Here is a 16918-nt window from a genome sequence, read left to right on the forward strand (position 1 = left end):
ATTATTTAAATTATTTCAGTAATGATAAAATGTTGTTGTGGAACCCAGGGTTTTTCCTATTCACGTTTCAATTACGTATGTACACGTATCAATTCAGGTTTCCCTATAAGTGACGAAGTCATTTATTTCATAAATGTATTAAATGAACAAATAGATTTTTGTCTAAAGATACAACTCGATTCTTTGTAAGTTAAAAAACTGAAACAACAGATCGGTAATCGACGTCACGCGAGATCTCATTACTTAAGAAAATTCCATTATTTTACAAATAATTTATCATCTAGACATACTAATCCATATGCGAAAGTATGTATGTCTATCTGTTCCGCTTTTACGGCTAAACCGCTGGACCAGTTTTGATTGATTTGACCCATAAAACATGGTAAGTTGGTATGTCTGTAGTCAAACACAGGCTACTTTTTTTTCAAAAATCAAACCCCAAAATGACGACTTCACCGGCTATCACACAAAACTATTGGTATTAGAATCCAGTAATCTAGCATGGATAACATATTAAATTACAAAGCTATGATTATGCTGTCAGATTACAAGTAACTTCACTACGCACTATCTACGAAGTGGTTGGTAACAGTGCCAGTAGTAATACCATAAATGTGAAATTTTGAAAATTTCAAAATTTTTACGAGAGAATAGCCCGAGTGCAGCTAGTACTCAATCTTGTTCTTAGTCAAAGATAAATAAAATAGCTTTCAAAGGTTCTTCGTCAAACATGATGTGATTTATCGATTTATTGATTTTAATCAAACATGTACTGAGTACATACCTATGTTACGTTTTAAAACATGTAATGTAGTAATTAAAAATATTGTTTGGATTTTCTTTACAATTTTTATAAATTTTTCATACATGGGGAAAGAATAAAATGAAAGTTTTAACAAAGATTTGTAGTCTGTTTTATGATAAAATTTAAATTCACTACCTCTAAACCACCATGAACCACCTACACACCCTACCATACTGCTATTTATTTTTCTGAACGATAGGTACAGAAAGGTACCTAGACCTACTTCAAAAATTTTCCCGCTAATTTAAACGTCAATGTCTTTCATTCAAAATACCAAAAGTCAAGAAAAGGAGTCGTATCGTAATTTAATTTATTTACATTGGTTTTGTATTTAGTATTAGTATTACATACATTAGTTTTGGTTGAATTTTGTGAATAAATAAAGCATGTCGCTCCTTGAGGATGTATTTCTTGAAGACGAAGCCGGTGAGGCTGAAGAGTTGGAGCGTGTTATTGAAGGCGATGAGTTTGACGAAAGACCAGCTCCACAATCCGGTGAAGATAGTAATGATAACAGCGAAAAAGAAGATGAAGCAGGTACCTACTAAAGAAAGAAAAACTTTATTCCTTTATTCGGCAAAAATACTACCCGTTGGCTCCATAGGCCGCTATCTACTGCGCGCAGCATTGCGCGACCTGCTTTACTGGACGATCGTCAACCACTCTGGATTGGGGTGCGGTGTGGTAACGGTCAACTAGAAGAGAACCAGATCTTTCTTCTCTTATAGTCGTATTTCTCATGTATGAAAGGTATGGCCATTATGTGGAATGTACACAGACAACAACTTTCTTGGTAGTAGTTTGCCATTGTCCATTTATGAAATGTCCGCCACCTGATACATAAATCATTGACTAGAGCAGGAACTATTCTGAATCTGATTATTTGATTCAATGGAAGCCTAAATGAAAAGAAACCATTTAATTAAGGTTACTGTATAAAAAGACTTTAACAGTGTACCTAATTAGCTAATAAATAATTTTGACTGAGGATGTTTATCCTAGTCTACAGATCTCAGTAAAATTTCCTACTTATATATAGATATATCCAAGCCTAATGTTTTAATTTCAGAGGAAGACAAAAGGCGTGTCGATCCAAGTAAAGCTCAAACGAAAAGAGTCTCAAAAAATCCAAGAGTAATTTTGAATCCAGCACGACTAACTGGTCCCAGAGGAATACAGGTTATTCCAGACCATTTCAAGGATTTTAAATTCAAAGGTAATATTCACTTTCCCATCAAAGCATAACATTTTATGTGCGAAAGAGATTAACAACTATGTTGCATGTTGTGTATCTTTTTCACTCATATAATTTGTCACAGATATAACCTGTAACCTAGTTTCAAGCATAAGGACTTGCTAACTGCATCACTATAAACGGGGCAGGGGGCGCGCGCGGGGAAACACCAGCTGAGATGCGCGCGCCATATTCCCCTCCAACTAGTCAGTAAAAAGGATTCAGTACGCGCACGTGACTGCTTGATTCAAAATCAATTTTCTATTTGATTGCGCGAAAGCGTGCCCAGGACTATTGAATAAAAAAATATATTCATTCTTGCAATTTTAGGAAAGGGTCACGAGAAAGAAGATTTGGACCTTGTCCTGAAGAAGTTGGAGCACTGGGCCTACAGGTTGTATCCCAAGTTCCAATTCGAAGATTGCTTGAAGAAAATTGAGACTTTAGGCAAAAAGCGGCCAGTAATGGTAAATTTTATGTCTAAAAACCAAGTGTCTTGCTACTTCTTACTTCCCTTAAAGACTATTTTCTGCAGTTAGACCTCTGCATATAGAATCATTGTCTTGTCCAGATGAATCTGATCAGTCAATGGACTGATCAGATCCATCCTATGCAATGGCATAGGACTGTGTAAATTAGTGTAATAAATTTAAATAAGATATGGATTGCGTCAAATACACCATTATTTCTAAGATGCTTACGAAATAAGTAGGTATATATTTAAAACAACAATATTTCAGGTACACCTCCACAAAATAAGGTCAGACCAGTACATATCAGACGAGGTGGTGGTGCAGAGGGACTCCAGTGACGAGGCTGAGCCGGCCGAGGAAGACGAATTTGATAAGCTACTGCAGCAGCAGATTGAACTGGCCCGGGCAACTCCGGCCAGCTCTAAGAAAGGGTTTCCTACTCCTAGGGTTGATACGTGAGTTATGAAAGGATTTTTAGCCAAATTATTTACAACACAATACTCTTTATTGTACCAGAGACCAATACAGAAAATGAATACGACACAATACAAATAAAAGGCCCCAGTGGCCTTAAATTAAACCTTCACGAAACTTTTTCATGTTATATTCTTAATTAAATATCAAAGCATTTCATAATGACCACTGCTGAGAAGAAATGCCAAAATATACATAAAATTATTTAAACAGGCTTGCCATGATTGTTTTTTTATATATTTTATTCCCATTATTAAAATCACTACATACACTGATTTATAATCAAATTTTTATTTCAATTCTGTTTTCAAATGACAATAACTCTTCGCTTTTATAGTCTACTTCTCATTCAGTAATGGTGCACAAATTACAACTTCAGGTAATTTATTTAAATTACAAATTATTAACTGAATTTATTTGCTCTTTACTCACAGACCGTCGTTTTCAATGCCCAAAGCCACATCATCACCTTCTATCAGCGACGAACAGAAAGAGAGAATGATTAGAAACAGAAGATTGGCTGAAGAGAGACGTTTGGCTAGACTGAGAAACGCTGAACATAACATATCTGTTATAAACGAAGTACCCATTGAAGTAGAAGACAATCAAAACAAATTTAATGTTGAGCATAATGAAAATATTGTAAATGATGTGCCAATTGTAGTTGAAAATCATCAAAATGGATTTAATGTGAACCATAGTAAAAACCACACTGTAAATGATGAGCCTATAGATGTAGAAAATCAAATTCATTCTAGAAAAAAGTATAATAGGTCAAATACTATAGACAGTTCAGATAATGACTGTGACGAACTGGTAGTGAATGAGGCTATAACTGTTGATGTACATGATACTAGACCTGATATTGATGTAAATAAAGATCAATTAAACAGACCAGTTGACAGAAAACGTAATAGATCTAAAATTGACAGTTCAGATGAAGAGATAGTTAAAATTGATGACGAAAATCATGTAACAGAAGTTAATGGACCAATAAAAAAACACAATCTTATCATAGATTCTGATGATGCAGTATCAAACAATATCGAAGATAGACCTGATATTGTAAATGATAAGAGTCAAAGTGACTTAGTGACGGATATTGAAGAAAATGCTGAAGTTTCAAAAAATGCTACAGATAATCAAGTTACACAAAATGAGACTGACAAAGAGGTAACAAATGAAATACCGAATGAATTTGAACTCAATACTGATGAAGAATTATCGAGTGAATCTATAAATCGTGAAAATGATTTGGTTTCAGCTGATCATAGTGAAACTAATGAAGGTGTTAGTTCAAAAGCTAATACTGACAGCAAAAAATGTGCTGAAAATTACATTACAACCGAAGAATTAAAGAGTCTAAACAGTGCTGAAATTGAAATGTTACCTTCAAACAATAAGGAAAATATTGATGATAACAATGTGGATTTAGAACTAATGGATGTGGATTTCAACGAGGACTTTTAGAATGAAAGTCAATATACAATTCAAAAAATTTATTCACGACCGTGCAAACGAAAACGAACCTTATCACAGAACATAAAGAATCCATTATTCTAAACTGGCGTATTAGTAGAATTTTACACACACAGGAGGCTACAAATTATTGTCTTCTTTTTGAGTGAAACCAATTTAGAGAATCAATACTACGTACGAAAAGTTAACACTTTCATTCAGTCCATTTTAGAATTATGTTTTGTCTCCTTTTTTTTATGTCAAAAATTGGAAAGAGTGATAGGGACAAAATATATTTTATCTAAAATTTGCTGAAACTTTTAATTACAAAGACAATAGATGTATTTCAAACTTAGTTCAAGTTTAAGCGATAACACGAAAGCATTTAAAGTATGTTTTGTGTCGTCTCTGTCTAGCTACTTATCGAGACAGAGAAAACACGATTTTTGAGAATTTAAATTTTACTTTTTAACATAGCTGACTATCCCGTGCGTAAAATCCTATTAATTCACCGACGTCCTAATAATTTATACATAGTATATGTAATTTTTAATATTAGAAATTTACACATTACAAAATGCAGGCAATCTTTGTATGATGTTGTTTAAATATAAGCATAATTTTAATGTTAACAATAGGGGCTAAAATAAATTATGTTTAAATCCTAACTAAATGAAGTTTTATTCAGTGAAACTGGATAAATTGTACATGAAAGAAAGTATTCTTTCGCAACACAAATATGCAAAATAGTATCGGTAAAACAGCTCATCACGAAAAGTATGCGTCGGCAAACTAGTACATGAATACTCCATCGACATTGTCATATCAATCAATCCACATATTTGCTGTTTTCCCAAGCACGGAGGTGAAATATGCTTTTCAAGAGAAAAAAAATCATTAATATTTTAGTTATTTTCAAGAAATTTAATGTTTCTAATAAAAAAAAAAAAATCAATGATACGAAAACATCACCGAACTGAACTTCTTATTCATAAAAAAGTTTAAAGTATACTTCAAGCTATAATATGTATTAGCTCGCTGTTTCACAATATTTGACATTGACAGAACAAGACAAAACATACTTTAGCTTAAGGTACACTTTAAAGAGGTTTAGTCATCAAGTTTGTACAAATATGTTTTTAAATACATATTACTTATTACGATTAGTTTACACTTTGAAATAAATAAAACTTCAAAACAATATAATGAATTCACTGAATGTGGAAGCGCAGCAATCCAATTCAAACCGGAACCATTGGACTAACGAAATAGTAATTGGGAACTTTCAGTTTCAATGAAACACAAACAAAACTAGGTTACATGACAATGTCATTAAATAAAAATGGAAGCAATACACACCCAATCACAAAAAAAAGGGATTTACATAAGCTATGTACACAAGTACTTTTTAAAGTCTGAATTTAGAGCAAGCAAATTTAAAAGATCTAAGAACACAAGAATAAAGATCATATTCGGTAGATAAAAAGAAAGTAATTTGGTGTTAAATCAATTATGTACTTTAGCACGTTAAATATAAAGTTCATCCTTGCGTTTCTAGCGTATCTATTTATTACTCTTTAACAATGAGCATATTGTTGTTATTTATGTAATTCTTGATAACAAATATATCATTTTATAATTACTAGTAATATGTTTTCATTAGAGAAAACTATTGTTGCACGTTTCTCTTCGTGTGCCATAAAAACAGACTTTAGTATTTAAAAAAAAACATGTTTGAAAGTTTAGTAGAACCTCCCACCTAGTATAGACTAGTTTACAAATAAGACCTGGTTCGCGTGAGTTAAAAAAGCTCTCGGAAGTTGACGTTTTAAAAACGCTTTCGACTTAACCGAGTTTTCATTTTAACTCTTTTAAGCGCGTCGAAAAAGCGCTCGTGCGCACAAGGACTTAAGTTTTAAAGAAAAATAGTTGACCCATTGTGATATCTTGAATAATAAATCTTAACAAATATATTTTTACGCCAGCCAGATTAAAAACTAAGGGATATCGATTTAAATACAATCACTTCGTTTAATAAAATATGTACGTTTACTATTTCAGCCAATGACAAAGCCGAAATAGATTCTTATTGTAGATTGGCCGATATGTCTATTTTTTGATTGGTTTCTCGAATTTCACATACGAAAGATCCTTCTCAATATCAAAATCACTGAAGAACACTATTAATATACCGCTATATCTAAAAATAAGTTATTTACAATTATTATTTGGTTTTACATCAGTACAGAATTCAAATCTCACAATAGCCTAGAAAAACGGCAATTAAAAAAATATAATGCGATTGCTAAACCTATTTTAGATAAAACAATGTTTTTCCCTCTTTTTCTAATACATATTGGTATTGAAAGGAGACAAAATATATTTTATCTAAAACTCATTCGGGTTTTAGCATGAGCGTGATATTTTTACGAGTAAGACTTTTATTTTCATATGGGAAATCTTAAAATCAACAATTTTAGTCACGATTTTCAAACAAGGAATTTCAACAAGTCGCTTTGCATAGTTCTATCGTTCAACGATTACTTTATGTAGTTTTAAGTCTTTTACTGGACGTGTAAAATGAATTAATTGCTGGAATAGATTCATACTTTCTATAGATTAACTGAAAAGAAGGATATTATTACAACAAATACCTTCGCAAAATTTCCATAACCTTTGCGGTTTTACGTTCCAACGCTCTGTCTACCCCGTATTAAAACGTCTAATAATAAGTTTTGATTTTCTGGACTATAATAACGCAACGAGTATATGTATTATACAATAGAAATCTACATAAAAATTTGTATCTTAAAACTTAAAATCGAAACCATTGACTCGGCAAGATTTTTATAAATACACAAAAAAAAACACATCTTTTACGTTGGCAACACTTCCAACAATGAGATTTCCAAATACTTACAATTTTTTGGCCTTTTCCCAGTTCTTGTCACCAATAGAGATTAAAAACTTTTCCCTAGTTGGTATCCGGTATTAGTGAAGCGAAAAATGACGTGAATATCATCCATGTAACAGCGAGCAACGATTGGTTATTAACATTGTCATTGTTTATAACGTCGTCCCTCGCGTCCACTGGTATTTCTTCAGCTTGGTTCTGATTGGGTTGGTTTTGGTTGTGATTGGGTTGGTCTTGGTTCTGGTTGGGTTGGTTCTGGTCCTGATTGGCTTGGTTCTGGTTTTCCGGTCTCTCGTTGCGTCGCTCGGCTTGCGCGGGGTTCACGTGAAGGTCGCGGAAGAATCCGATTTGGTGTCTGTAATCAAATCAATACTAATATAAATGCGAAAGTCTGCCTTTCTGTCTGTTGCGCTTTCACGGCTAAACCGCTGGACCGATTTGAATTTTGGTAATGAAATTTGGTATACATGTAATTAAAGACCAAATATACTCGTAGGTTAAATTTGTTTTAAAAAATCAACTCCCAAATGACTATAGTGGGGGGTCAAATGTGTGTATAAAAATCACGTCTGTTCCGCTTTCGCAGAGAAACCAGTAAAACACCAGTAGTTTGTAGCTTGTGAGAAATAACTATAAATATAAAGATTGACGAGAAAAAGTGCCTGTGAAGGTCTAATTTCTGAATAAATGATTTGAATTTGAATTTGAAAGAAATTCACGAGAGCAAAGCCGCTGGTAAGAGATAGGTAGTACACTATTCAAAAATAAGTTATTTTTTGGGGGAATCTGGGCTTCACTGCGTTACTGTTCCGAATGAACCGGAGATAGAGAGAGAAAAAAGATAAACAAGGAATACTCACAGATACCCACATAGCATTCTCAGGGCCAATAGTCTGTTCAATAATGCTTTTAGCATTAAGTCAGCTTATATTGTACTTTTACAAAGTGTTTTTTTTTGCAGTAGAGTTTAAATGAACACTTACAGATAGCCAGCAGCCGCCAACAGTAGCACCAATAGCAGCCTCGCGGGACTTCCGTAGAGGTACACTAGTGAGAATAGTATTGCAAGCCTGGAGGCCGCGTACAGATGGTCGAGCCAATCGCGAGCGAGTCCATCTTCCGCGGGGTCCTCGGGCGGCGCGGGGGGCGCCGGGGGCGCCGCCGCGGGGGAGGGGGGCGCCTCCGCGGACGGGGCGGGGGGCGCCGCGTTCGCTTGCCACCTATTAGAAGTACAAATGTTTAGTTAAATTCAAACAATGAGATGAAAAATGTGTGACATATACATTTCCTTTCATATTCTAAAAAGAAGTCGCGTCTGTCTGTATGAACGCGATAAAATAAAAAATCTACGATTTTTGTACGGTTTTCACCAGTAGATTGTGTGATTACTGTATAATTTATTATGGTTTTACCGGAGCGAAGTCGGGTCGCTAGTGAATATATATAAAACTTTTTCGTAGCTGACAGACAGACAACCAATCAGACTTCAAAGGAGAAATTTACGTAACGTAACGGTAAACTGAATTCAAACTGAATTTCATCGAAATAAGCCTGCCGTTTTGTCATTAAAGTCAAACTGTGAGAATTCCGCATAACGTTAGTAAGTATGATTATTTATCAAACTAGCTACAATTCGCAAGTAATACATTATACAACCATTTAACACCCGATTAGACAGAAGCGTAGGTTCAACATCCGCTTGATTACATAATTTTTTTTTCATATCATTTTCACAAATACAAGCCTTGGTTTGAAAGTGTTTACAAACAAGAATATCTTCAGTTTTATCATAATAGCATGGATTCGCACGTGGAATAATGATTGATGGATTCGAACACAAAGTCCAAGGTGACATGAGTTTGTGATTGCCTATAAAACATAGTACTCGTACAGTATGACATTACATACCTGCTATATTATTCTAAGATTTTATAAATAGCAATATACCTATAACGCCTCCAAAAGAAGAATGTTCATAAAATTCATAAAGTCACATTCAACTTATAAATTACGACACTTAATACATAATATGATATCATATTATGTATATAGCAAGTGTGTTTGTTTATCATTCTTTCAACCCGACAAAACAGAGCCAAGAAATGGTGTATATATATCAAATGGTGACGTAGCAAATTAAAATATAAATAATTTGAGATTGGAAAAGATGTTACTTGATTGTTGTTGTTATATACATCTTCTTGACATATTGATTGCTATATGCCGCGCGACCTTGCTTTAAATTCTGGTACACACAGGATTAGATTTGATCATTCATGAATATATCATTGATATTTATGATATACCAAGTTATTTTTTGATTTTTAACATAAGCCTTACTAATCAAGTCAAGGACATCTTGTTCATAAAGTCAGGTCCGTGCAGTAAACCGCTGAGTTCCCACATCTGGAATCGTATCTGGAGCCATTCCTGGGTGCACCATCTGGTCATGTTTATCATAATAATGCATTGTCATCCAAACTAAACATGTTATAAAAAAATTCAGGTCAATCGGTTATATATGTCTGAATTACGAGTGCCTACTGTAATTGAGTTGCAAGATTGCGTCCAAACAAACATGGTACCTTCATACAATCTCTGGAATCTCTTTTGTATCTAAAATATTGACTTATTTTTAGTGTATGAATACATTTGTTGGTTCGAATAAGTTCATGTAAAATTCAAAAATCACACTTACATATTAGCATACTGCTGCATATACTGCAGATAAGCCTGTTGCATCATCATCATGTGATTCGCCATGGAGGCCGGGTCGTTGGTCACGGGCAAGTATCCCTCACCAAAATTATAGTTAGGGTACGGTGGAACTCTTCCATAGTTGTTCACGAAAGATGTCAAATAATTTTGCATTTCTACAGTGTGGTTTTGATCGTTCTGTCTTGTCTCCGGTCTCGTGGTGACTTCCGGTCTTTCTGTCCTTGGTTCAGTCTCGGGAGGGTTAACACTAGGGACGTTGCGTCGCCTTAAACCCTCAATGTCGGCAGCGTCGCCCATTCTTCGCTTCGGCGTGCACACTAGGTGCATAATATGAGCTATCTGACTCTCATAGGTGCGTAGTACGTCTTTCAATATGGCATTGTCTTCTAATAACTGGCCTGAGTATATGATTTTCTGTTCATCCTTGCTCTGAAACAAGGATTTTTTGGAAATTATGTTACAAAATAAATGGCATCGGCCCACCCTACGCACTGAGCTCGTATCGCGGGTTAGAGTGAAACGGAAACTGGCACGACAATTTATGGTAGCTGTACAAATATTCGCTCGTGCGAATTTGGAATCCAACCGGGGCCTCGAGATAACGGACGTGCGTGGTGACTGGTGACCACTACACCATGGAGGTTATAAGGAATATGAAAATAGCGAAAAATAAAATGCAAATTGTCAATTTTATTTTGGTCAATTATATTTTAGTTAGGCATGAATATTACGGCAGTCGTATATATGAACAATCGGCTAATGTGTAAATTCCAGTTTCCTTAAGCCAAATACCTATCACTTTTCCCCAAAAAATTACAATTGGCGAATATAATGTTTTGCAAATTGTGAAAATTTTTCAGGATGATTATTTTGCGAAAGGGACTTGCGCCGAAGTTATCGCTCCCATACTACTAAAATATTGTTAAGTGATACTAAAATACTGTTAACTAAACGTAAATAAATCGTTTCAAAAGAAGGAAAAACTAAAGAAAATTAAATAACTATTGTGTCTTTGTGTCAATGTCAAACGGAGATTTCTATTCTTTTATATAATTTAATTTATTCAAACTTTGGTTTGACTTTCAAAAAATGATTTGTCATTTTTTCAGAAATTGGGCCTTCACAGGCGATCTAACCGTGCGCCACAGCGCACGGTAAGTAGGTACCTGAAAATTATACTAGTTATATCTTTTTATATTTATAAACTAATCCCACTTTCGATTTGTCAAACACACAGAATTAGGTCTTTTATCAATTGCGGGAGAGACAAGGTTCGAAAAACAATTTTTATCCACCAAAAAATGTACAAGTACATTACATGTTACATGTAAAAATGTATGTGGCATTGTATAAATCACAGTAGCTACATTTCATATCGATTCGGGTCAAGCGTGAACTTGTTTCGCAGCGCTTGACGTAACAAACAAATTAATTAGAAATGGTTCTCCAATTTCCCCGGGTGCCCTAACACCTTATCGCCTATGAATAATTGCAATTACAATGTGCCCATTAAATATTCTGATAACAGTGTAACATAGAATATGCAATGTCATGCGTATTAGGTATAGGTATTAGTTGCATTTTATAAATTTGTTTTAAGAAATTAATCGCTTCACTTCATCATGACGACAAATCAGTAAAAGCGAATTTAGATTTTGCGACCCTTTTTTTTTTGTTTACCCAGGGGAATGCTCGTTACGCACTGAGTGTGGGACTCCTGGGCCGCTAGTCGGCCCAGCCTACCCACTAAACCCCTGGGGCGTTTCTACGCTGTCGTTATGGGGGACGTCACGGGGTCGCTAGGCATTTCACCGCGACGCCCCCCCGGCTGGCCTTTCGGCCCCGACCTGGGCGGGCAGCAAGCACAAGTGCTAACCACCCGCCCCTTACGTCACGCGAGCGTGGCGCGGACCATCAAGCCCGCTCCGCGCACCAGTCAAAAAGCTGACGGGGGGAGCGGGCATCACCACACACAGGACACACAAAATCTTGGGTGCCACCGGGCACCCAAGTCTGCCTCTGTACGGGCGAGCAGAGGCAGACTTGGGTGCTAGGCAGGTGATTTTGCGACCCTAACCCAACTCTATAGTTTATAGTTTAACTAGCATCCCGTCCTGGCTTCGCTCGTGTAAAAACATAATCCCAACTAATATTATAAATGCGAAAGTAAGTTTGATACCTCATCACGCATTATCTACTGGACCGATTATTATGAAATTTGCTAAGTACAGGTAGAAAATAACCGGAATAACACAGAGTACTTTTTATCTCGAAATTCCCACGGGAGCGAAGTCCCGGGGCGCAGCTAGTAAATTATATTGTTAGACAAAAAAGGTTTAGCTCAGGAATAACACTATCTAGAAAAGAGAATGGTTCTCGGCCTATAAAACTAGACTAGGACTGGATGACAACCTAGGCAACTAGGAGTTCAAGCTTAGAGTCAAGAAGCATTCTACAAAGAGAGTTGACGCCAGGAAGGCAGCAGGACCCTGATATCTGGACTTTAATATTATATACTTATCTTACTAAATATTGTACATAAAATATTTGTATATTTATAACAAATAAACTTAAAACCAATGGACCAATTTTGATAAAATTTAGTACTTACAGAACATTTTCTGATACAAGTTTACACCAAACTCAATTGAATAATCTTATTTTGCAGATATGAGCATGATAATGTATCTTATACATCAATCACTTATTTCTTATCAAACAATCGATGTGATTTACTTTGGAAATTAAAATTTCAAAACATGTCTCTTTTGATAAAATGAAACTTTTCTAATATTTTACTTTTTTAGATGAACTGAAAAGAATCGATATAAATGTCATATGTCAGTCTCAAAATTATCCTGAGCCAAAATATAAACCCGGAGCTGAGTTCTCTAGCGTCAGGGTTCATGGAGACATGACGCTATGTGAAATGGGATAAAGGATGAATATGTTGGTCTCAAAATTATCATGGTTGTTCCACCAAAACAAAAAGTTTGTTAACAAACAACAAATGAACAACACTCAACGGGCCACATTAAGCTTGTATTGCGGGTCAGTTGGATACAACCACGGAAATGGGCACAACACACACATGGACAAAATATGTGATCACAAGTACAAATATTTATCCTCATTGGAAACTGATTCCAGGACGACCAGACAGCTGACAGGTGTAGTGAGCATTACACCAATTAATCAATCAATATAAATAAATAATCTTACAATGACTGTACAATAACAGATTCCGTCATAATTAGATGATGCTATTACTACAATAATAATGGTTTATTTGTTGTTTTATGTTATATAATTATTTTAGTTGTTGTAGTGCTACTGTGTACTAGCATCAGTTGATGATGTTTACAATAATAGCCAAAAGTTTAGATTGCACAATAAATTATAGGAAAATACTTGAATAAGACATAAAAAGTGTTGGACTTCAAATAAGATTTTAAAAATTGATATGTCTTAAAAATTTAAATGTCTAGTCATAATATAGATTGGCTTAATAGGAACAGAAAATATTACCTATATTGTATTGTGAATATTGTGATAACATTATCAGCTGTTATAACATTTAAACAACTAGTTTCATATAGCATTCTGATTCATTCCTATGACAATAAACCAGTTTTCTATGTGAATAATTTCGTTTTATAATTCATAACATAATTCTGATCCCTATTTAAACTACATAATAAAATCTAAAGTGGTAACACTTTTCAAGCACTAAGTAAGCCTATTTGCCATAATCAAAATAAGAAGTCTGTAAGTAATGATACTTGTCGAATATGTGTGGCTTTCATACGCAAATTCGCGGGAAATAAATATGCTTTCAGAGACTAGTCTTTATTTATTAATCCAAACTAGTAGGTACTCCAGAAACTACTTAAAAACAATTGGATTGCATTCTAGGAACAGCACGAGAAATATTACAGGATCTTACCGGTTTGCTGGGATAGACTTCAGATAAGTGGCCCTTCAATTGTCCTATCGTCCAAGACGACTGACATTCAATGTTCTGATCCTCCACCTGCTGATTAGGAGCCTTCACGATCAACGTCACGTTATCTGGGATCATTTTTAACCATCCAATTGACCCTGTTCAGTTAGATAACAAACAACTCGTGATTTTATCACAACCACAATAATACGCAAAATTATTTCAATTATACGCGTGCGCGTTCTTACAAACTGGGATTTATAACTGATGCTGACGCAATATTATTACAGCCTTTTTTAAACGCGAGCTCTTTACAAGTTTCACACACTGCGAATGAAATAATTAGCTAAATTTGTAAATAAATACGACAGGAATTATGGGGCCCCTGTACTTGTCAATTTGTTTGTATGAAAATTATTTGTCGATCTCTCATTGGTCCAGCTAACTGTATAAAATGACGTCACACTACTGTTATCAATGAACAATGGATGAATGTATGATAATATTTCATAAATTTTACTTCGATATTGAAGGCATGTAAAGTACATAGATGATTTTTTTTAATATGTTATTATAGTTATTTATGTTATTATTGTTAGAGGAAGATGAATGAGAGATTCCTGATGACTTTTTCAGTTTCGGTAGGTACCTTACTTGTCGTAACAGGGCCATGACAAACAAAACAGACAGCCAAAAAGGTGAATAGAATGTTACTGTCATAAAGTCAAAGTATGATACAAAACATAACCTCATCTCATCTTGTTGCTTGCTTGTTTGTACACTAGTTACAATAAATAAATACTAGGTCCTTTGATTTCGATTGATTAAACAAAGAGTGAATGCTAGACATTAAGACAGGTTCAAAAGAACCTATTCTCTAAACTAAAAACGTTCAATAATATAAGCGTAATCAAAATAGAAATGGGTGTCACTGTGTAAGTAAAATTTTTGAAGATTTTAAATAGTTTTACTTAGATATATCATTATGTATGCCGCTTAGGTATTATGCTTTCCATATTGTACTTACAGTCTGCAACAATACCCTGTGCCTGAAAACAAGACTGGTACATATGTCATAGAGCTGTTAACCAAACGGATCCTTGCGCTGGGAGCCACTCAACAAGGCCAGTTCCTAGTCGACTGCGAGAGCTACTTGTCACATCCACAAATGGGTTAGTATTATTTGCAAAAACCACATCAGCAAAAATGTCAAAACGTGGTAGATGTCAATTTTTCGTTTTAATGGCTATTTAAAGGCTCTCATATTAATAGAAATACCAGTAAAAAATACTGTGATAATGACAATGCTTTCAAAGATATGTCAAAAATAAAATAACACATCTTTGGGCTCATCCTAATGCCCCATACAAAATGGCACAAGAAGTGATGTCACAATGTGGTAATATATTCACAAAAAAGCTACATTAAATATTACAACAGCTATATTAAATATTATGTATAAGGTGATGACTTTTTAATAGAAGTTGTTACAAAATTTTAGTTTTTTATGATGGTTGATATCATCCTCAGTTGATATAAAGATTTTTGATTTTAGGAACAACAAAAACAGTCCACATCCTCCACAATTCAGAACAGCCAGCGTCTGTGTTCTCGATACTGGAGAGCGGGACAAAAAATATACATGTTATAGCGGATGGGTTGTTCGACCTCCTCATGATGAAGTTGTCTCAACATTACACTTCTAAGAAACAGACGAAGATTGAAAGTAAAGGTAAAATTGAGGTCATATTGTAATATTTGTGAATTTCTTTAACTACATGTTCCCGGTTGTATCTTTGCCTGTGACACCTTCAAGCCTGAGGTCCATAATAAACAGGAACATTTATATATTATAGTTTTCCATAGGTTCTTAAAACTTCATGTATGAAAAATTTTCAAGAAGATTGAGTGGATAGAGTGTGAAGTGAAAGGTACAAACAAGATTTCATATTTATAATAGTAGTTAGGATTAAATTTGGTTTCTTTTATTTCAAAGGGCCAAGATTTGAGCTTGGAGATTTCTGTGTGAAGCTGGGCTCCGTGACAATGAACCAGAATTTTAAAGGGATACTTATTGAGGTAAGTAATTCATGTTATAGTATTTTTTAATGCATGGCACACATGTTTTGTAAAGTCTCTCTCTGATTGTTTTCCTCCGCCACTATTGAGCGTAGCTAGTATATTCTAAGTATATATGAATTTTGGTTAAAATGGAGCATTGTTACTTCTGGTATCGTAGGTAGAATACCGGGCGTGTGTGATGGCGAGCGGCGTGTGGGGCCTCCTGCGGGAGTTCCTGCAGGGGCTGCTGGGCGCCGGCGCGGCCGTGGCGCCGCCCGCGCACTTGCTCACGCGCATGAACGAGATCTACACGCCCATTGACACAGTGTACCAGTATCTGGACCACTTCGCCGCTTACAGGAAGGTCACGGGAATGAGGGCGTGATAAATATATTCAATCGTGAAGTGTGAAATGTTTGGATGATTTACTGTGCCAATTTGGATACTCGGAGCAGTTTTTTCTTTTCGAGTGTGTTATTGCTAACACCGGTGTCAGATTTTATACAAGTCACCTAAAGGCGTCTGGCGTGACTTTTACGATTACCTATCGACATCTAGTGGTAAGTAATCTAACCAGGAACAGGAACAGTTATCTAACCAGGTTTCCTCACGATGTTTTCCTACACTGAAAGCAGTTGATGCTTGGATGCAACCGGGAGAGATAAACTTTATGGGAAAGTCTGTTTCCAGCCGTCATAAAAATGTGGGATAGTAACCTATACCAGTACCTATTGTCCACGACGATCAATTAAATTTTAAGTGTACATTAAATTCGATAAAGTGAAATTTAGATAAGTTCAATTTAAATAAATTTTAAGGGAAATTACAGTTTTTTATT

At 35.1% G+C, this 16918-nt stretch overlaps 3 protein-coding genes across 3 annotated transcripts; 2 read left to right on the top strand and 1 right to left on the bottom strand.

Moving 5' to 3' along the window:
* Positions 1–1049: 1049 nt before the first annotated feature.
* Positions 1050–4456, top strand: LOC128680797 (uncharacterized protein). The gene is made up of 5 exons (XM_053764209.1): positions 1050–1342; positions 1875–2021; positions 2370–2506; positions 2780–2967; positions 3421–4456. The coding sequence occupies exons 1-5, from the start codon at positions 1192–1194 to the stop codon at positions 4454–4456; spliced, it is 1659 nt and encodes a 552-aa protein (XP_053620184.1). The 5' UTR covers positions 1050–1191.
* Positions 4457–4470: 14 nt separating this feature from the next.
* Positions 4471–14460, bottom strand: Herp (Homocysteine-induced endoplasmic reticulum protein). The gene is made up of 4 exons (XM_053764212.1): positions 14023–14460; positions 10057–10505; positions 8342–8578; positions 4471–7713 (listed from the first exon to the last, which is right to left on the bottom strand). Exons 1-4 carry the CDS (start codon positions 14155–14157, stop codon positions 7419–7421), a joined length of 1116 nt encoding a protein of 371 aa, XP_053620187.1. The 5' UTR covers positions 14158–14460; the 3' UTR covers positions 4471–7418.
* Positions 14461–14740: 280 nt separating this feature from the next.
* On the top strand, positions 14741–16838 carry MED20 (Mediator complex subunit 20). The gene is made up of 5 exons (XM_053764213.2): positions 14741–14954; positions 15049–15191; positions 15575–15751; positions 16016–16098; positions 16259–16838. Exons 1-5 carry the CDS (start codon positions 14941–14943, stop codon positions 16463–16465), a joined length of 624 nt encoding a protein of 207 aa, XP_053620188.1. The 5' UTR covers positions 14741–14940; the 3' UTR covers positions 16466–16838.
* Positions 16839–16918: the final 80 nt, after the last annotated feature.

The sequence above is a fragment of the Plodia interpunctella genome, chromosome 25 (genome assembly GCF_027563975.2).
Source record: "Plodia interpunctella isolate USDA-ARS_2022_Savannah chromosome 25, ilPloInte3.2, whole genome shotgun sequence".
NCBI lineage: Eukaryota > Metazoa > Arthropoda > Insecta > Lepidoptera > Pyralidae > Plodia > Plodia interpunctella.